Source organism: Tarenaya hassleriana, unplaced genomic scaffold, assembly GCF_000463585.1.
Source record: "Tarenaya hassleriana unplaced genomic scaffold, ASM46358v1 Cleome3, whole genome shotgun sequence".
NCBI classification, from domain to species: Eukaryota; Viridiplantae; Streptophyta; class Magnoliopsida; order Brassicales; family Cleomaceae; genus Tarenaya; species Tarenaya hassleriana.
This window is the reverse complement of record NW_010966177.1, coordinates 2,251,379-2,271,965: the sequence shown is the minus strand read 5'-3', so window position 1 is coordinate 2,271,965 and position 20,587 is coordinate 2,251,379. Positions and strand designations below refer to the sequence as shown.

Sequence of the window (20,587 nt, the reverse complement as noted above, 5' to 3'; positions counted from 1 at the left end):
TTATAAAAAAAAAGTTTTGTTACCATTAGATAATCCAAAATAGATCCTAAAAATATTCCTAGATAATAGATAAAATTAATTTGAGGTGAAGATGGTCGATGTACTGCGATGATACTTATAAAGTATAGTAGTAGTGGGGTTATCTTGATATCTAAATGCATGATGCAGACATTACATCATGTAACTTGAGCAAAAAAAAAAGAAAGAGGATAAATTAAAGAGATTAAATAAATGCTATTATAAAAGGAAAGAAGTAAACAAGACCAAAACATTATCTAGTGATCACGTGCAATATGCAATAACCCTACCTATGATTTGCCTCGAGGATCTATGAAAATTGGCACTTAGGAGTATGATTTTATAAATTAGTTTTGACTAAATATATAAATCCCAATCAATTAAAATACATGTAATTTGCATATAATGCCGAGTAGTGATCACATGCAAATTAGATTTTGATTTAAATTTCGTTTGTCTCTTTGTAATGGTTTTCAAAGGAGTGGTTGAAGAGAGACAATATTTCAATGTAACCAAACAAAAAATGACTAGAGAAACTATGGTGGGTTTGTGGACAAATCCACACGTTCATGTCTCGATCGACCCATGCAAATTTTGTGTTTGGTAATAACGGTGGATTTAAAAAATATATATATTATATACAATCTTCTAATTCAGGGTAATACATGTGAATACCGTCTTCCCACACACGGATGTAGCAATACACTTGGAAAATCAAATATATATATATATATATATACACATACATATGCCATATCATATTTATTAATTTAAATTTTTTGAAATAAATAGAATAACAATAACATATATATAACATTTTTTTTGGACTAAACGTGTTAATATTCCGCATAAAAGTTATTGAATGGTGTTTAGATAACGGTTTCGCCAAATGTAAAACCGCTCATGTCATTCACAGTCTACATATACAAATATTAATAATTACATGTAAATTTTATTTCATATCATGCCTGCTGCATGTATGATACAAAGACTGGTGTAAAAAAATATTATTTTTTATGGTAATTGGACGTGACAAATTTATATCTGTCACGTAGATAAATGATGTTTTATATAGTACTCTCAATTGGTAAAACATGTGATTTGGTTACAATGTAAATCGATATAAATTTGGTGTGTAAATAACAATTAGAAGGGTCTCTTAGAACAATATTTGGACTGACCCCCCAAAAAAAGGGGTAATAGTCAAATGGAAGTGATCGGAAAGCAATAGCACCAATGTTGGGACATTTCTTTTAATTTCCAGCCGGATTATTATATTTTAAACACATATACACATAAATATGTGTTTCTTGTGCTGGTCGTGATTGAAATATGTCAAATAAAGTTTTCAACTTATATAAAAAGAATTACATGATATATATATATATATATAATAATGTGTTCATCATATACTATATTTGAATGAAAGATTTCATCTTAACAAAAAGTGCCATCACGGAAAGTGCGATGGCCTCCTTGTATTAGGGGTTGGCAATGTAAAAATAATATTTTTCTATCATAAAAATGGTCAAAAAAGTATTTTTGTAATGTATATTTTTGTTTTTTAAAGTTTTTCAATTTTGCCCTTTTGGCATTTTCTTCTCGTTGTGACCCATTTGCTCATTGTCTATAAATAAAAAAAAAATGAAAATGTACCAACTGATAGGGTGTTGTTCTCGGGATCCTTACTCTAAAAGTTACTCCCGGATCTGAGGGGATGTAGATTGAGCCGAAAGTTCAGATGAACCTCTCGGTTATAGAAAAAACATTAGTTACGTTTACCATAAATACCAATTTTTTTTTCTAAAAAATTCCACAAACATAAAATTGCAATTAACCAATAAGAGAAAAACAACAAAAAATATTTACAATGACAAAAAAAATTGATATCACAACCAGCAACCAATGCATATACATACACAAATACAACATATAACAAAAAATCAAATGAATTTAAGTATTTGACGTAATATTCTATATTTTTTCCCGGTTAAGCCACTTGATATTTTAAAATTTTAAATGTTTACAGTTTACATGTAACAAGTTCAATTAATTTTTTCTTGATATTTTTAAATTTTAAATGTTCCCGGTTAAGCCATTTTGAGTTTCAATCATTTTTTTATTTTTCAATTTTATAACTATTTATTTATTTTTATAGAATTTTATAAAACTACATCTATATCAAAATTATATAGTAGATATAATATATAATTATATATTGTCCGCCGATTGATTGGTTTTTTAATAAATTCCAACGTAACCATCTCCCAGTAAACAGTGTCCTAAATGTAATGATTAGAATAAAACAGATATCACTAGGTCCAGGTATTTTGTTTTATTATCTTCATCATTTTAATAATATATGAACTTATAATCTAAGAATTAGAATCTCGTCACCCTTTTGACTCCTCCACTGAGATTTGAACTCTGACGTGGGACAAGCTTCCGTTTGACCATTTTCAGTGTTTGCAAAATATTTTAAATATTTTCGAATAATAAGACCTTGATTTATAATTACAACACTATAATGGATACATTTATTAATCAGCCGGGCGATCCTAACGTTGCATTTCGTTACGGATAAAAATCACGTGAACATATTGAGACATTATTTTTCTGTCGTAATATACATTTATATTATGTAATTCTCCTTTTAAAAATATTTTTTTTGGTTAAACTTTAAAAATAAATTCGTCTCTACGTTTATATATTGTGATTTAATAACAGGAAAACTGGAAAGCAAAAAACATTTTTTTATGCAAATATTTTACTATTTTTCTTGTGATTTTAAGAAATTTGTCAAAAGGACAGCCCGGGATTTAGGGGCCGGGCAAAAGGTTGTCTGAGAAGAAACTCGGACTTTGACGAGAGTCCAAACATAATGACCGAAAAGCCAGGCTTTCATTATCATCACATTTAATCTCTGTAATATTTTATTAATTATGGTAATTAATTACATCTTTCATATAGTTACAAAAAAAAACACATCGTTATCGTCTAAATTAATTAGGGAAAATCCAAGATTTAATATCTTGGGTTATCAAAATGTTTTAAAAGTTTCAGATTTAAACATCGTTATTCTTTCTTCCTAAACGTACTCATCACGTGGCACGCCCCTCGTGCAGTGGTTGCAGCCACATCTTTCCCGCCATATACCCGATATTTAATCTATTGGTTTATCAATTTTTTTGAAAAGTTTCAGATTTGAATCATAATATGAAATATTTTTCTTTTGCGATTAATCTCATATAAAATAATATATATTATTCAAATAATTTATTAAGAATAATCAGCGTACATAATCATAGAATCTGATAACAAAAAAAAAGTAAAACAAGTAAAAGAAAATTGTCATTTCATACAAAATTTAGATTCCATTTTCACGATCGTTTTTGCACTAATTAAGCTAAAAACACCAAACACAGAGAGAGAAATTACACAGTTGGATTTTGGGGGCACCCTTAACCAGTGAAAAATAGACACGTAAGCTACTTAGAAGCCCCACCGAACCTAGTATGTGGGCACTGTCGACACGTAACCGTTGACGCGAGCTTAAGATGGGACCCACTTTGATGACGTGTCAAAATCTGAGAACGTTGTCAGGTTAAACGGATAGGATTCACCGAGACGATAGTAAGATGTGTTGCGGTGGGCAAAAAGATCTGTCGCACGTACCATGTGATTTTTTAAGGGTCCGACGGTTGAGGGTGAGAGTGATTCTCTGTCACGTCGGACACATCTCTGGTTTTAAGCAAACCGAAACCGGTTTTGTCCTTTTCAACCGACATCGAAAACCGAACATGCCCTAACCGAAACTGTGGAACCTCTGTCCCAATCAGAGGGTCTCGAATTAAACATCTGTCTTGTTTCATTGTCGACTTCTGCAACCCAAACCAGGTTTTGTGCCATGGCTGATATTGAGAAGTCGTAGTTTCAATCTCTGCAGTGTAATGGATTTTCCATGACACCCAAATTATTACAATCTTAAAATATTTATAACTACCTATATATATATATACACACACCTATATATATATATGGGCATTCTAAAGTCGTATCCTTTTTCACGATTTTGAAATGCCCATAACGTCAATTTTTGAAGGATAGTACCAAGCAGTAACTTAAGAAACTATTATTCGATTTTCATAATATGTAAGGAATTTTAGGGGCTAAATAAATATTTGTGACCTTTGGGGACTTAGTTAGCAAAAGGGAGAAAACGTCAGGTGCCTTTGAAGCTCGAATCTTTGAGATCAGAGCTCGCGAGGGAGATAGAGCGCGCTAGGGTTTTTTGCAGTTCCGTCCGGGTTCGCTGTTGCCTTCGATTTTAGGGTTTAGGTTCTCTAATTGGATTCGGAGGCTACAATTTCTGCTCTCTAGAGTCAATTTAGGTTGTCGGGATCTGCGTGATTTCGACGATGTATAGCGGATCTAGCGATGGCGAGAGCCTCGACACCTCGATTCAGAGGAAGGTTCCGCCGCCTTCTTCCATGCTTTGGGTCAGAAATTTACGACGGTACATTGGGTCTGGTACTGGACTGGGATCCGAAGCTCTAATGGGTAGGTCCTGATTCTGTCTAATTCTACCTGGTTTCGATCTATATCGGAGTTCGAGAATATGAATGCAATTCCACTTTTTGGCGTTAAGGCGACGAGTAAATTTGTGGCTGTTGGAGAAAATGTACTGTTTTTCTTAATCTTATCAGCAACATGCTCTCGGTTTTGCTTAACTTTGGCGTACATTGTTTTTTAGAGCTTGAGACGAAGAGAATTTTGCTTGAAATATTCAAAGAGAAGCAGCAAAAAAGCCTTGAAGCAGGCACAGTACCGAGTTTCTACAAGAAGGCATGTATCCTCCATGGGTATTATTATACTCTAAAATATAATATGTTCGTGTTCTTGCTGATTAAGTTGGTTGTGACACCCTTGGTTAAGCTTTGAATTTGATACATTTGGAAAATGTTGTTACTTTACTTTCTTTTTTTTTATGTCTTGTTTGATTGACATTTAGTTCGTGGCCATTCTTTTGTTTCAGAAGCCAGAAGAAGGATCTATCAGTCACAGGGTCCAAAGGCTTGCAAAATACCGGTTTTTGAAGGTTCTAGCTATTCAGCGAATGTTTTGTATTTTTTCAGAAGAGAAGATGTTTAATGTTTAACTCCTTTCAACTTGTTGATTCATGTCTCAGAAACAATCAGATCTTTTGTTAAATACTGATGATTTGGATGCTATGTGGGTTTGCTTGAGAGAAAACTGTGTGATTGATGATGCCACTGGTGCGGAAAAGGTATGTACCCCCACTAGACAGGGATACGAACTGGGTTGGTTCTTCTCATTTATTTTTTTCTATCATCTGAGAAATAGAAATATGTTTTTGTCTCCTTCTGAGGATTCTGATAGCTAATTGTTGTTCTTGTAGATGAATTATGAAGACTTCTGCCACATTGCCTCTGTATGTACAGAACAAATCGGTCCCAAATGTCGCCGGTTTTTCAGCCCATCAAATTTTATGAAGTTTGAGAAAGATGAAGCTGGAAGGATTGCCATTCTGCCCTTCTACCTTTATGTGATGCGCACAGTGAGTATTTTACCCTACTCTATTTTTATCCATATATCTACTTGTTTATTTGCTTGATTAATATGGTTAAGCATTATCACAGGGGGTTTCATTGCTTTGTTGACTGTCAGTAGCTTCCTGATTGTTTCCTGCTAGTATTTTGTGTCTGAATGGTCCTCAACAGCTCAACTCTTTTTGAATTATAGTTCCTTCTAATTTTCCCGACTCTTTGTTCAAAATTGTTCAGGTATCGCTTACACAGGCCAGAATTGACATGAGTGAGCTTGACGAAGATTCTGATGGTTTCCTTCAACCTCATGTAAGTACCTGGTGGCTCTAAAGTATCAAGATTGAATTTGACTCTGTCATGGAGTTCCTTGACCATCGTGCTTAGTTTTGTTATTTATAGGAAATGGAGGCCTATATTCATGGTCTGATTCCTAATCTGGCTCAACTAAGGGACATGCCTCCAGCATTTGCTCAAATGTATTGCCGCATAGCAGCCCACAAATTTTTCTTCTTCTGTGATCCCCATAGACGAGGTTGGTACCAAAGATTTACAGTTAGATAACGGAAAGTTTCCTGACATAGGTATATAAATGTGACTTGTTTCGCTTACAGGGAAAGCCTGTATTAAGAAGATCCTACTCAGTAACTGTCTGCAGGAACTAATGGAATTGCATCAGGTAAGTTCAAATGAAATAGACTGGAACTGAGTATGTTTCCCGATGTCAGACATTTGTGTTTTTGCTTGCGTGTACTGATAGTTCTCCTGATATTTTATGTCAGGAAAGCGAGGAAGAAGTCACTGACACTGAACAGGCAGAGAATTGGTTCTCTTTAACGTCAGCTCAACGCATATGCGGTGGGTGTGCATTTCATTGAAAGAATCAATTCTTGTTACGACTTGATAACTATTCTTGTTATGGTTCTTTCTTCTGTAGATATGTTTCTCGCACTCGATAAAGATATGAATGGATCACTGAGCAAGCAAGAACTCAAAGAATATGCTGATGGGACATTGACTGAGATTTTCATTGAAAGAGGTAAAACTAAATGCTTTGGTCTTTGTTAAAAAGCCACCACTAGTGGTCTGACCATGCTTAGTATCAGTCCTAGATTACCCGATTAGATGATTTAGATCAGACGTGGGATATTGAAAGTTGGATCAGTGCTCACCCTCTCCTGTGATTGTTCAATCAATTGGGAATCATGAAGGGTATTTGAGTTTCATTGTATGGCTTTCTACTCGATGGTGAACTTGGCAGTATTTTTTTTTACTGACATATAGCTTTTAGAGACCTCGAACCTGTTTGGGTGCCCTGTGCCCATCAGAGAAATGGAAAACAGTATGATGAAACTGAGCAGTCAATCTATGTGTCTCTTTAGCTTCCACCCTTTTGTGCTGATTTACCTAAAAAAGTTTCTTCCTAGTGTTTGATGAGCATGTCCGGCGTGGGAAAAGCGGTGGAGGACATGCCCGAGAGATGGACTTTGAGAGTTTCCTCGACTTTGTTCTTGCTCTGGAGAACAAAGACACTCCAGAGGGGTTAACATATTTATTTCGCTGTCTCGATCTCCATGGGAGGGGCTTTCTCACTACTGCTGATATTCACACACTTTTCAGGTAATGATTTTGCCATTAAGCTGACTGAATTCTATAAACATTCAGTAGATTTCTGCAGCTTTTTACAAATAAAACATCTTAAAGTTCATGCGAGATCAATCTTTGGAAGTAAAGAAGGGAGCATCACAGAGTTGTGATATTACCTGATGCAATCTTCCAATATGAAACTCTGTAAAATTGTCTGCTTGTGGCCCGTGAGCTTAGTCCCGCCCGAGTCCTCAGATATGCAGAGACATGAGTGCATATATATATATATATATATATATATATATATATATATGCAAATGAAAGAAGGAAAGACAAAAACTTTGCTAACTAATTGCCATATTATATTCACCAAACAACCTCTACGGCTGTCTCTGTTAAACTCCCATATCTGATGATGACTTGTGCTTCAAAAAATGGTTGGAACACAGAGACGTTCACCAGAAATGGATAGAGGGAGGGAACTACGAGCTGTGCATAGAGGACGTAAGAGACGAGATCTGGGACATGGTGAAGCCTGGTGACCCGTTAAAGATCACTTTAGCAGATCTACTGACGTGTAAACAGGGCGGGACCGTGGCCAGCATGCTCATTGACGTCCGAGGTTTCTGGGCTCATGACAACCGCGAGAACCTTCTGCAGGAAGAAGAGGAACCCCCCGAGGAAGAACAGCAGTGACCGTTTACGAAACACGGCATTGGAACCACCATTGTCTCGGAATCTCGGTGGCCGAGGAGGCGGCTTGCGAGTTTTGTGGTGGAAGAAGCATGATCGTGTGTTAAAAAGTGTTTGTGTTTAATGTCTGATGTGTGTTTGTTTTCTGTGTAAGAAACCGGAGGCTGGTGGATTGAAACTAAACTTAGTGGAAACGAAATCGCTGTCTATATAGTTGGTTCCCTCCCAAGAGGAATGTTTCTCTGGTGATAATTATCCACTACGCTCATGTGCATTGTCTGTTCGGAACGCCGTCGACCTGATCAATTGCCACGTGTCGGTATGACTCTCGAGGTCCTCGCGTGACGTAAGCAGTGCGACATTCTCCGGAGGCGATGCGGACTTTGCTGTGCTTGAACCATGCGCGTGTATACTAGGGAGTGCGTGGCACATGTAAATTAGTATTTGTTACAATTTTTTTTTAAAAAAAAAAATCGGGTAACAATTTAATTTTTAAAATGATAAAACTCTTTGAGAAAAATAATCAGATATATAAATTTGCTTTTACGCGGATTTAAATAAAAGCTAAGCTAAACATTTCAAAATTCGTAGACGTTAGATTTGGACCAAGTGCCTGCTTTTAAATGCGGGTTTGAATTGATTATGGTAACTGTAGTCCTGATTTTGGGTTGGTTATGTAATATTTAATCGAATTAAATAAGTATATAAATGCATTTAAATATTTGGATATAATTTTAATTATACGAAATGAACCAAATTTGAATTTAATTTAAATTGAAAATTCCAGTAAAATTAAAGTTACTTAAAATATAGCTTTAGAGCTTTGCTTGTAGGAATTGGTATGAATGTCATAACATTTTTTCATCCGAATAACTGTGTTATTTAGTGTTTTTAAAGTTGCATGCCAATAAATAGCCATTATGAGTAAATATAAAATATGATTAATTTCGGATTCTTCTTTAGTGAGTTTTCAGCAACAAATATACCTCTATATATAAATATAATACAAATCTTATAGATTTCACACAAAAGCCATCTGTCAGGGGAAATTAAAGAAAACGTGGGGTTTGAGAATGTCTGAGGGAGGGTCCCACTTTCCGACCGCAATGATGCATCTTTTTTCTTTATCTTCCCGTTGTCGTAATTCTCGCAAAGTAGAGAAGTAAATTTTAATTTTAAGAAATATGCCCATTATATATATATATATATATATGGAAATGTTAAGCGAGGTTAACGTTCATGTACGTGTTTTGAAAAGTTAAACGTGCAAATATAAACATAAATTTACAAAGCTCACTTATAATCACTGTTGAAAATTTTCAATTGATTTTTGAAGAAATCATATATTTTCTTTTTGGCGAAACGTGAAATATTTTAAATCTCGTAAGGATAAGTGACGGCAACATAAATTAAGCATTAATCCCACGGTTTAACGGATAATGATTTCCTTAATCTCTTTTTAAATTTCAACAAAAGACGACATTTTTCCACTTTGATAGTTTTTTTTTTTTTAAAAATCATTTAATTGAATTTCAACCCTTTTCCTTCTCTCTCTCCACCTTCTCTTCTCATCTTGCGTAGCACCCACAACAAATTTTTCCCTCGATTTCTTGATCTGCCGCTGTTCTTGATCTTTCTCTCCGAAGATCAGAGAGAGAGAGAGAGAGAGAGATGCGTTGAAAAAGCCCGAAGCTTCTTTTTTTTGCATGTTTTCCTCTCGAGGGTACAGTAAAAGTCTCGAGATGTGTTGAGCAGAAGAAGAGTTTGGATTCTCCACTTGATTTTGTCAGTAGGGTTCTTCGAATTTCAATTGCTCGGAGGATTTAAGCCTGGGAGATGAGTGGATGTCTCCCCTGCTGCTTCGGGTCTTCGGCTAAGGAAGGTGCTGCGAAAGAATCAGTGAAGAAGGAAGCTTCAGCTAAAGACGTCTCACTTGCTCACTCCCACCATGTCAGTTCAGGTGAAATTTTCATCAATTTTGTGGATTTTCGAGGTGGGATCTGTTCAATTTTCTTGATTTAGATCGATTTCGTGTACCAAGTCTCGCAAAGTTGGAGCCTTGATGATGATTTGCTGTGGAGTAGGACGAAATGCTGATGTTTCTGATCTAGTTCATCTATGATAGTTTCATGGCTGTGAGGTTTCTGGAATCTTAAAAATTCGAGAGATCTGTTGGGTTTTGGGAGTTCTGATTTGAGTTTGATTAATCCATTTCCAAATTATCCTTTCTGTCTCGTCCATAATTCTCTGATTGGGGTAAACATTGATGGTAATTACAGTTCTTGAATGGAAATGGTGGTCAGTTCTCTATATATGAATTGCGTTAGGACATGTAAAGACAAGAGTTGTGAATGCTTTTTGACAAATTAGGAATCATAAAAATGGAAATTCTAAGGTTTAAGCTGATGATCTGAAGTTGAATATTTAGCCGTTTCTCGGGAAAAATACAGTCACATTGCTCATTACACTCTAATCCCCTTTCGCTGTTTTAGTCCTGATTTATCTGTTTAAACCCGAAACCCGTCGTGGTTTAAGTTGTCGTCACTATTTGAATATGGAAATCTTTAGGTTTAACTCGATTCTGCTATTCGGATCTGATATTCGGTTGGAGTATGATCGATTTTCTGTTTCTTGTTCGATGTTTCTTTACCCGTTGTTTCCCGGGTGTTATGTTTTACGAGTAGAGGAAATAACTATCTGAAACAGAGAGTAGTCATCATGTAATTGTATTTGTACTACCTTTTTTGTAGAAAAATCGAAATCTAAAGGAGGTTCCGAACACAAGAAAGAAGCGGCAGCTGGAAAAGACGGGGCGACAGCACATATAGCAGCACAGACATTTACCTTCCGAGAATTGGCTGCTGCCACAAATAACTTCAGACCCGAATGCCTTCTCGGGGAAGGCGGATTCGGACGTGTTTACAAGGGTCGCCTTGAAAGCCCAGGACGGGTTAAGTCTCAAACGAGATCGCCCTTTAAATTTATCTTCCTAAGATATTCCCTTTTGATTTGACGACGGTTATTATACGTGCAGATAGTTGCGGTTAAACAGCTAGACCGAAATGGCCTACAAGGGAACAGAGAGTTTCTTGTAGAGGTTCTAATGCTGAGTCTCCTCCACCATCCAAATCTCGTGAGTCTGATCGGTTATTGTGCTGACGGCGATCAACGCCTTCTCGTTTACGAGTTCATGCCTTTAGGTTCATTGGAGGATCACCTTCATGGTAATTGCTTCACGGATCGTTTTCTTTGATTGTATTTAAACCTATTGATATGAATCTCGGATCGAAAGTTCTCTATTTGGACCGAAGGATAGATGATGGATACATCCCAAAACCCTGTAGCAACGCGTGAATCAAACCTAGAAGTAGCATTGTGGTATCACCTACCATTTGCAGAGATAGTATATATATATATATATAATATAGATATATATATGTGTGTGCGTGGATATCGGATCTCGAATAGTTGTATGCAGCAGTAGTAACGGTTTAAACTCGGTTATTAGATCTTCCACCTGATAGAGAGCCTCTAGATTGGAACACGAGGATGAAAATAGCTGCGGGGGCAGCCAAGGGACTGGAGTATCTGCACGACAAAGCGAACCCGCCCGTGATCTATCGGGATTTAAAGTCGTCGAATATACTTCTAGGGGAAGGATACCATCCAAAGTTATCAGATTTTGGGCTAGCGAAATTGGGGCCAGTCGGGGATAAAACGCATGTATCGACCCGTGTTATGGGCACGTATGGCTATTGCGCGCCGGAATACGCAATGACCGGCCAGCTCACCCTCAAGTCCGACGTCTATAGCTTTGGAGTCGTGTTTCTGGAGCTCATCACGGGTCGTAAGGCCATTGATAATGCCCGAGACCCTGGGGAACACAACCTCGTTGCATGGGTAAGCAAGCAAGCATCGTTATCATCCTGAATTTCTTTACGCAATCTGACCTGATATCATATTTGATTCGTCTTGTTTACAGGCGAGGCCGTTGTTCAAGGACCGGAGAAAGTTTCCGAAGATGGCAGACCCATTGCTGCAAGGGAGATACCCGATGCGCGGGCTATATCAGGCGCTTGCAGTTGCAGCGATGTGTTTGCAAGAGCAGGCGGCCACGAGGCCGCTCATAGGCGACGTGGTGACGGCTCTAACTTACTTAGCATCGCAAAGTTACGATCCAAACGGCAGAGGGGGGCGGCATCCGGTCAGGACGAGAGATGAACTGAGGAGGAGCAGCCATGGCAGCCCGGCAGAGACCAGAAGCCGGCTGGGGTCACCTGCCAGTGCCACGCATCGAAACTCTCCGGATTGTAGGAGAAGGGACTTGATGAATTCAGGGTCGGATTTGTGAATCTTAACAGGGACAGGGAGGGATTAGTCTTGTTTACTTTCATGACATGTTAGCCTTTGAGGTTATTGCTGTTATTACAAATCAACTTGAAAATGATTTTACTCTATCCATTTCATTATATTAAAGATAAGCAAAGCCAAACGTACTAAATTAACGTTTTACATAACTCGGGGGTTACACAAATAATACCATAACGAATTCGGACAATGCCGTAATCCCAAAAAAGGAATACTCCGCCAGGGTTGTCGGCAGTTATTACAACATATGACCGTCTCATTATCATTTCCTCCGCCTACTACCCTGCACCACACAAATGGTTAAGGCTTCTTTATATGCATATACATAGATACATACATATATATATATGATAGAATTAGTACCGAGCTCACGTAATCATCCATGGAGAGCCGCTTTCGCTTCTTCAATGAAGACGGGCTCTCTGTCACTTGCCTTCCTGAAGCCCGCTTCGATGGCGTTGCGCTCTGCCACCCCAAAACAAAACAGAGGAAACACAGGAATAATGGCGGAGTTATAATGTGTATGTTAATGAAGAAGATACAAGAAGGGTTTCACACCTTTGAGAGCTTCTTCTCTTTGCGGGCTTGCCTTTCTCTCTCATCAAACTCTTGGTTCTCCTTCTCAATCAGCCTAATCAGAGTGTCGCATCTCCTCGCGAGTTCCTGAGTGGTGCGTGATTTCACAAACCAGTCAAACCTGAACAATGGTGATGTCCTGAACGCAGCCTTCAGCTCTTCCCAGTTCCCATACCCGAGTTTGTGAACCATGCAAATCTGTTTCCATAACCGGTCTCATGGGTTCAAATCTCAAAATCTCGATGAATGACGTGACATTAGATTCAACAGTATGAGTTTGGATGGATGGAGATATCGAACCATGAAACGATCACACTCCTCGTTGTACAGCTTTCCCTTGTTCTGACCGTACTGAATCTTCAGTTCCAGCCAAGGGTTCTTGTACCGATCCAGTTTCTTCCCTATTGCTTTCATGATCTCGTCTTTCCTAGAAATCCTCGCCTCTCCCCTTTCGATGTTTTTGATGATTCTGTCATAATCTACAAAAACAGTTTCAAAGGGGGCTTATAACATAAGCAGTAATCCCAAGCCAAAATTCTAGTTCTCTAAGCCAAAAATCTGAGGTAAGTCGCTTACCGTTCAGTTCCTTGTATCGCTCCTTAAAAACCTTGGCATAACGTTCAACCTCTTCCTCTGTTTTCCCTTCCATCTCCGAGGCAATGCTTTTTATGTCATTCCGACCATACTTCTCACAAGCCCGTATAAAGGTGTTGAAGTCTCTTCTACTCCATGTAGAGAAACCCTGAAAATTTAACACCACACTGCCTTAGAATCAATCCAACTCAAATCAAAATATAACCCCCCCAAAAAAAAAGTTCCCACTTGCCTCTTCCAATAATCTTTCCTTTTCTTCCACCTCTTCAGCAGTTAATGGGTCTCCACCTTCTAAGGACACATTTCTTGATCAGTAATTGGTTCGAGAAAAAGAAAACATGTCGGAAAAGAGGGTATCAGAAATGACTGACCTTCTGGTTCATCGACCTCGATTGTGTCTTTCATCTGATTTTTCTGATGAGCTTGCTGAAACGATCAAAGAGAAGCCACAAACTTAATCTTTTCACAAGCCCAAAACTCTCCATTGTACACAATTCAGATGACAAGCATTTACAGAATCAGATGGTGAACTTCTCTTCAACTTAAAAAAAATACCCACCATAAGGTGACGAACTTCCTTTTCATACAACTCAGTCAGTCTCTGAATGTTGAAGAACTGGAAATCATGCCTGCAAAATGCACAAGAAATGATTTTTTTTTCTTAACTGGGTGAGGAGATACTGTTCGGAAGAATAGAAAGTTCATGAATACGAATAGAATTTATCGAGGTTACTCACAATTGGGGCATGCGAGGAATTCTAGGCTCCTTGGGTTTAGCTGGAGCACCTTGCCGCAATGTTTGCTTGAAGTATTCAGACTCAGAGTAGCTGAAGGAGGTAGAGAGAAAAAAAAAGGAGGAAATTTTCATGTAAGAGAATGGTTAGAATTTAGAAAGACTAAGATGATCACACAATGTATGAGGCAGAAGTAACATTTACTTGCGCTTCCTCTCTCTTTTTGGCGGATCATTCCAATTCTCAGTCACAATCTTTTTAAAATCAAACTTGTTCTCATCCTACAGAACAAAATTTAAATAAGAAATTTGTAACAATGAGGCGCAAATACTGTACAGGATAACGAGAATTGTAGGAATACAATAAAATGAATCCAAGAATTACCTTATTGTCATCATCAAAATCATAAAAATCAGCACCTGCAACAGAACCAGATAATAAGATGATTTGAACATTTCAATCTGCATGCAAGAGAATCACCACATAAAAGACAAAAGAATGGTTACTAATGCACATACTGTCATCCATTTTAAACTTTATTGCATCTTCAGTGAATTTCTTCATCTTGGCATCAAGCTCAGCCGTTGTTTCTTCTCCTTTAGCAATGATTCTGTCTATATCCTCATCCGTAATAGTGCTATCTTTAGAACTGAACACCATTTCAGCACCAAACCTCACCATTTGAAGCAACTCATCCTTATTAACAGCTGCATCAGAAAGAAAAGGTATTAGTCCATCAGGGCAACTTGATGCATAAGAAGAACTTTGGCATATAAACACATACTTTTCTGCTCCGCCAATCGTCCTTGTTGAATCACCAAAGCATCAAGTGCCAACTTCTTATAAGCTCTTTCGATCACTTTCTCCTCAATAGTATACTAAGGATTGGAACAACGAATAAAGAGTTAACCAAAATGCTCACAGCAGCTCTAGCTTGACGTACAAGGGAATGCTCTAACCTCTGTGCAAAATCGGAAGACTTGAACTTCTTTCTTTTGACCAATCCTGTGGGCACGGTCCTGGGCTTGAAGATCTACTTGGGGGTTCCTGTCACAATCCACCAGTATCGATAAGCATGAAGAGAAGCCATATGTTACAATGAATAGGAAAAGAGGCTAACCAGTCACTATCATAAAGGATTACAACATCTGCAGTAGCAAGATTGATACCAAGCCCTCCAGCTCTAGTAGATAACAAGAAAACGAACTTCTCACTTCCTGGCACATTGAAGGCTTCAATGGAAGCATCTCGTTCATCACCGCCAGTATTTCCATCAATACGACAGTACCGGTAACCTCGATACACTAAATAATCTTCAAGGATATCCAAAAGCCTAGTCATCTGATATCGGGTGAGGAAGAAGCTTAGAATTTAAATGATGACGCAAGAAAAGAACAATACTTCACACACTTTGCTAAAAGAAGGGAAACGCATAGGAGGTCGATAGAGAGGCATTTTTTTGCACTTTCTAGCAGCAGTTTTACCTGAGAAAATATAAGGACCCTCGAATCACGTTCCTTCAACTTCGGAAGCAACTTATCCAAAAGAACCATCTTACCTGGAAACAAGAAACATATATACTCATACTTGAAACACAAGCGCAACCATCCACATAAATCAAAAGGATCCAGTATGAAGGTTACACTTGCCTGCATTTGTTATAAGGTGATCTCCTGTGGTATAAGGGGGACCAGGTTCTGCACCCTGGAAGAGATAAGGATGATTGCAGCATTTACGTAATTGCATCGCTATGTTCAACAGACGTTTGCGTTCTCCACCAGCATTGATTACTTCAAGGTCCTTCTGCAACAATGCCTTGTAGTACTGTTTTTGCATCTGAGACATGCCAACTTTGAGAATTGTCTCCTTTTTTGGAGGCAAACCTTTCTCAACATCTGATTTCAATCTCCGCAGAAGAAATGGCCGAAGAACCTAAAAGATTGTTTATGTAAGTGACAGGGCAACCAAACATCATAAAACTCTATATCAAGGATAAATGCATACCTTATGAAGCTGTTGAACAACTTCCTGCTGGTCATTCTCGCCAGAAATTTGAAACCATTCATCAAAAGTCTCTGCTGAGCTAAAAATCTCAGGCAGAAGAAAATTGAGAAGAGCCCAAAGCTCATGAAGATTATTCTGCATAGAAGAACCAAGGATAGTTATAAGATACCACGACAAACACATCATTTTCTAAAAGAGGAAAAAAGTTAGACAAATTATGTGAGGGGATGGATGCTAAAGCAAAACAGTCAAAACGAAGAGACATACAAGGAAAGTTTTTTCCAGATAGAATAAGTAATTAAATACAAGGCTTCTGTATCTAAAAGAAATCCCAGAAGGGAAAATGGGATAAATACCTGAAGGGGTGTTCCAGTGATAAGAAGCCGATAATTGGTATTATACAGTCTCATGGTCTTTGAGAGGAGAGAATTTTCATTCTTGATTCGATGTGCTTCATCAATGATTATATAACGCCAGCTAAAACGAAGCAAAGCTGACTTCTCTTTAATGGCCATCTCAAAGCTTGTAACACAGACATCAAACTTCCCAGCAACTAGCAGCTCTTTGCGAATATAATTCTGCATTATATAATAGCCATTTAAGCAACCTCACACCAAAAGAACAAAAATCTTTTTTCATGCAAAGGATTTGCACTTACTCTTTCCTCCGGATTACCAAGGAACTTCACAGCGCGCAGGACAGGACAAAAACGGCGTATTTCATTCATCCAATTACCAAGGGTTGATTTTGGAGCAACTACCATATGAGGGCCAGTAATTCCTCTGTACTCATGCAAGTAACCCAACAAAGAAATTGTTTGTAGCGTCTTTCCCAGACCCTAGATAACATGATGATAACTGTTAATAGCAAAGAATAATTGAAAACACGTCATTTAAAATCATAGGAGCAAAGGGAAACCATTTCATCTGCAAGAATTCCGTTTATGCCATTCTCATACAGTCGAATGAGCCAGTTTAAACCAGCAAGTTGGTAATCTCTCATCTTCCCCTGGATACCTGTATAATGAAAGTAAGGAGACAATATAAATGAAATTCTCCCATTAAAATAACGACGAGTTGATGTAAAGTGTCAATCGTATTGTAACGATTGGCCAGATAATCAATAGTCAGCAATAATAAAGCTTTTTGCTATCAAACATATAAGAGATTATACGGAATTCATAAGTTAAAAGGGCGGAAAACACAGGTTCTTACAAGATGGCTGTGCGACCAGCCGTGTGTTTCCAGCTCCAGATAGACCGTCCTCTTCTTCCTTTAGACACTCTTCATCTTCTTCCTCTTCGGTGATTTTGGAAGCATGCCGACCCCTGAATCATTACAAATAGGACTCAACAAATTTATTGCTACAGCCAATCACATTCCATAAGTGAAGTTTTGGTCAAGAACAATAGCCTATTTTAAGACCAAAAGACCCACCCAAATCAATTTTCCATGAATGAGCTACTTTCTATAAAAGAGCTCCAACATGTAATATTTACATACCTTCCTTTGGTCTTCTTCTGAGATGAAGATTGATCACCTTTGGCGAAATGCGCAAATAACTCAGTTTGCTGTAAAAGATACTTCAATCTTCCTTTCCCTTTGTTGTTCTGCGTATACAGAAGAGTAAGGTTGGTCAATGCATATGGAATACAGCAACCACAAGCAGCTGAGAACCCAGTTATGTTGCAATTCAAACACACCATATCGGCATCTATAGCAGCATTTTGGGCATCTAACATTTCCTGAATCTTCTGCTTCTTCATTTTCTGCATTTCTTTAAGTCTAGCTCTCTCACGCTTGCTGACTTCAGCCTTCTCCCCATCTTCATCGTCCTGCTTGGGAAATCAAAATCATGGAGTGGGTGATCGATATCCTCAAAATCCGCGTCCTCGTACCAGTCCATGGAACAAACACGAACATGCATTTTAGAAAAACCAAAAAAAAAATCCTTCAAGTGAATACAGTTTATGTCACTCCTATAAAAGTAAGCTTTTTTCGGTGGCGAATTGGGCTAAGTAGACACGAGAAATCCAAACTCCAAGGCCTCCAAGATGGTGCACTGTTATGTTCCAAACACACCCACTACACAATTTCTTTTTTTTTTTAATTCAAAAATCCCGACAGAAACCCTAATCATGCAATGAACAATGACAAGACAGAAAAGTAAAAAACAGATTCGACATCGAAACAATCGAGGGGGAACAGAAACGGTAACCCCCACCTCTTCGTCATCATCTTCGGCGGCGGCGATGGCATCTTCATCGGACACAGGGGAAAGTCCGGCGGCATCGACATCGTCGGAATCGGCGGAGCGAGCGACGGCCTCGAGCTCTTCCTCATCTTCCTCGTCGTTGACCTGATCGTTAACCCTCTGCGCCTCCTCCTCCTCGGACGAGAAGGCGTCGTCGGAAGAAGCTTCGCGCTTCGAGGTTCTCGCCATGGACGCTCCGGATCTTCTTTTTCCCCTCTTAGTCGAGGGTTCCTTCCCGAGTTTCGCTTCAGACAGTAAAACTCACAAAGTGAAAAAATTTAAAAAGAAAAATCCAAAGACCGACTTTTGAAACAAGGGCTTCCAAGTTATTTAAGGCCGTTGATCAGATGGTAATATATGAACGGCTACGATTTGCCACGTGGCGTATCTCGACAGCAGGTTCCCGCCACACACAAAAAAAACAGAACCGTGGAAACTCCCGCCCTTGGACTCTAATACTAAATAACTGGGCTGCGTCAGGCCCATTGGGTTTAACTAATAAGTTTTTTTTTAAAAAAAGAAAATTTTTTATATATTATTTTATTTTATACCTAAACTCTCGATATTCTTTCCGATTCGACTTATTAAATATATATATATACACACACTAGAGATGTGGAAGTGATGATATAAATAAAACATTACTGTTTGGTCTGACATTTCATTATTTTACATCTATCTATCTTGAGGATAATGTTTGGTGTTTCTACTCTGTCTAACTGTCTTTTTCTTCTAGAAACTACACAAATATAATACATATACATATATATGTATATGTATTATATATATATACATAAGTTTTGGTCAAACTTGGACAGGAGGTAACTCCACCTTGAGATTGAGTGTTCGATTCCTGACTAGTGGGGAGTGAGGTAATTTCTGGGTTTATATGATCCATATACAAAGGCTTCTTCCGAACCGGAGGTTTACCTAGTCAGCGCGTCCGAAGGGTAGTAGTTAGAGGTCCTCCGTTAAAAAAAAAAAAAAAAAAGTTTTGGTTTCACCATTCAAAATCTGATTTTTATGAATGGGGGTGGTGGTGTGTAACCTTAGTTTTTTGTTTTTTGTTTTTATAATTCTAAATTTATCAAAATTTGATCCAAATTCATCTTTTTAAAAATTAGAAAAATTCGGGTAAATATCTATTTTCCACATTTAAATTTGAATACGTGATAAAAAAAAATATGTTTTGCATATTTTATCACCACTCAACTTTGGATAGTTTTTTTTTTGTATTTGGGATGTCTACTAGTTTTATACTGTATATGTTTTTTTTTATAAGAGTATGTATCATCAAAACGTGTTTTGAATGATTTTTCATTTTTTTTTTGGGAATTTTATGATTACTATTCACTTTAATTAACAAAAAAGTCTACACAAAACAAGATAATGATTCGACTGTATAAAAATAAAACCCAAAAAAAAAAAAAGATCTCTACAACAATGTTTTGGGTTGGCGGCTATATATAACAACATAATACATTTGATAATATTCTTCAATTATTTGTAACAAAGTTGTTTTCCAAAACGAGCATACTAAAAAGACATTCACAAGGTCAAATAAATTTAGAAAACCAAAAAAAAAAATTTCATTTTTTTCATACAATTTTTAAAAATTACTCATTAGAGATGTGGAAATTAGTCAATAGATTTTCAAACCAAGTTTTGATTTGTGTGAGAGAATAATAAACCGAAGAAAGCAAAGTGTTACCTAAGCCCCCAATATTTATTTATTACCCTCTTTCCTCCAATGATTGTTTAAGTTTAACCACTCCCATTTGTTTTCAATTTTTCTATAAATAAAAATTAAATTGTATAAATTAATAGTTTGTGCTTACTCTAATTAAATTAATTATACCCCCACAGTTTCCTCACCAACCAGCCCTAATTTTGCCCAACACAACACAACAATACGTATTCATGTGGAAAATAGTGGAAACTTACAATGTGCAAGATTTATAAAAAGAAATAATATATAGTTAGGTTTTTTTATAAGACGATCTGTTCACATAAATTACGAGATTAAATCCATTAAATAATAGCTGTGATGATAGACTAAAATCGTAGTTTTATTGTTAATTGGAGCTGAAAATGGCATGAATTAATTTAAAAATATATATCATTCTATCTTTTTTTAAAAATATTAAAATTTATTCATATATTTTGATAATTGTGATTTTAATAAGATTGGTTAGA

At 37.3% G+C, this 20,587-nt stretch overlaps 3 protein-coding genes across 6 annotated transcripts; 2 read left to right on the top strand and 1 right to left on the bottom strand.

Annotated features, from left to right (window-relative positions):
• Positions 1–4,245: 4,245 nt before the first annotated feature.
• LOC104818847 (probable serine/threonine-protein phosphatase 2A regulatory subunit B'' subunit TON2) lies at positions 4,246–8,117 on the top strand. The gene is made up of 12 exons (XM_010548621.2): positions 4,246–4,578; positions 4,772–4,863; positions 5,054–5,116; positions 5,207–5,305; positions 5,438–5,596; positions 5,823–5,894; positions 5,985–6,117; positions 6,197–6,261; positions 6,365–6,440; positions 6,520–6,621; positions 7,010–7,202; positions 7,619–8,117. The coding sequence occupies exons 1-12, from the start codon at positions 4,437–4,439 to the stop codon at positions 7,863–7,865; spliced, it is 1,443 nt and encodes a 480-aa protein (XP_010546923.1). The 5' UTR covers positions 4,246–4,436; the 3' UTR covers positions 7,866–8,117.
• A 1,279-nt stretch (positions 8,118–9,396) lies between these two features.
• Positions 9,397–12,317, top strand: LOC104818845 (serine/threonine-protein kinase CDL1-like). Its single transcript, XM_010548616.2, has 5 exons — positions 9,397–9,822; positions 10,613–10,812; positions 10,897–11,086; positions 11,371–11,762; positions 11,845–12,317. The coding sequence occupies exons 1-5, from the start codon at positions 9,699–9,701 to the stop codon at positions 12,211–12,213; spliced, it is 1,275 nt and encodes a 424-aa protein (XP_010546918.1). The 5' UTR covers positions 9,397–9,698; the 3' UTR covers positions 12,214–12,317.
• Positions 12,307–18,661, bottom strand: LOC104818846 (ISWI chromatin-remodeling complex ATPase CHR11). 4 transcript variants are annotated; one of them, XM_010548617.2, is made up of 25 exons: positions 18,362–18,661; positions 17,841–17,972; positions 17,641–17,747; positions 17,353–17,465; positions 17,057–17,154; positions 16,797–16,976; positions 16,495–16,716; positions 16,139–16,273; positions 15,784–16,066; positions 15,619–15,692; positions 15,255–15,475; positions 15,094–15,181; positions 14,919–15,012; positions 14,653–14,841; positions 14,519–14,553; positions 14,339–14,415; positions 14,138–14,227; positions 13,960–14,029; positions 13,772–13,826; positions 13,633–13,691; positions 13,383–13,548; positions 13,107–13,285; positions 12,789–13,004; positions 12,594–12,695; positions 12,307–12,513 (listed from the first exon to the last, which is right to left on the bottom strand). In XM_010548617.2, exons 1-25 carry the CDS (start codon positions 18,578–18,580, stop codon positions 12,493–12,495), a joined length of 3,225 nt encoding a protein of 1,074 aa, XP_010546919.1. In that variant the 5' UTR covers positions 18,581–18,661; the 3' UTR covers positions 12,307–12,492. The 4 variants fall into 4 exon arrangements, with proteins under 4 accessions (XP_010546919.1, XP_010546921.1, XP_010546922.1 ...); XM_010548619.2 differs by having other exon boundaries at positions 12,603–12,695; XM_010548620.2 differs by having other exon boundaries at positions 12,307–12,508; positions 12,603–12,695.
• Positions 18,662–20,587: the final 1,926 nt, after the last annotated feature.

Bases quoted from the DNA above. Each gene is read 5' to 3' on its own strand.
- LOC104818847 (XM_010548621.2), top strand. From the start codon at position 4,437: ATGTATAGCGGATCTAGCGATGGCGAGAGCCTCGACACCTCGATTCAG. The intron at 5,117-5,206 runs GTTCTAGCTATT...TTCATGTCTCAG, and splicing joins CAAAATACCGGTTTTTGAAG to AAACAATCAGATCTTTTGTT. The intron at 5,597-5,822 runs GTGAGTATTTTA...AAAATTGTTCAG, and splicing joins ACCTTTATGTGATGCGCACA to GTATCGCTTACACAGGCCAG.
- LOC104818845 (XM_010548616.2), top strand. From the start codon at position 9,699: ATGAGTGGATGTCTCCCCTGCTGCTTCGGGTCTTCGGCTAAGGAAGGT. The intron at 11,087-11,370 runs GTAATTGCTTCA...CTCGGTTATTAG, and splicing joins ATTGGAGGATCACCTTCATG to ATCTTCCACCTGATAGAGAG. The intron at 11,763-11,844 runs GTAAGCAAGCAA...TCTTGTTTACAG, and splicing joins AACACAACCTCGTTGCATGG to GCGAGGCCGTTGTTCAAGGA.
- LOC104818846 (XM_010548617.2), bottom strand. From the start codon at position 18,580: ATGGCGAGAACCTCGAAGCGCGAAGCTTCTTCCGACGACGCCTTCTCG. The intron at 16,977-17,056 runs GTTTCCCTTTGC...CATGTTATCTAG, and splicing joins GAATTCTTGCAGATGAAATG to GGTCTGGGAAAGACGCTACA. The intron at 16,717-16,796 runs GTAAGTGCAAAT...TATATAATGCAG, and splicing joins TTGGTAATCCGGAGGAAAGA to AATTATATTCGCAAAGAGCT.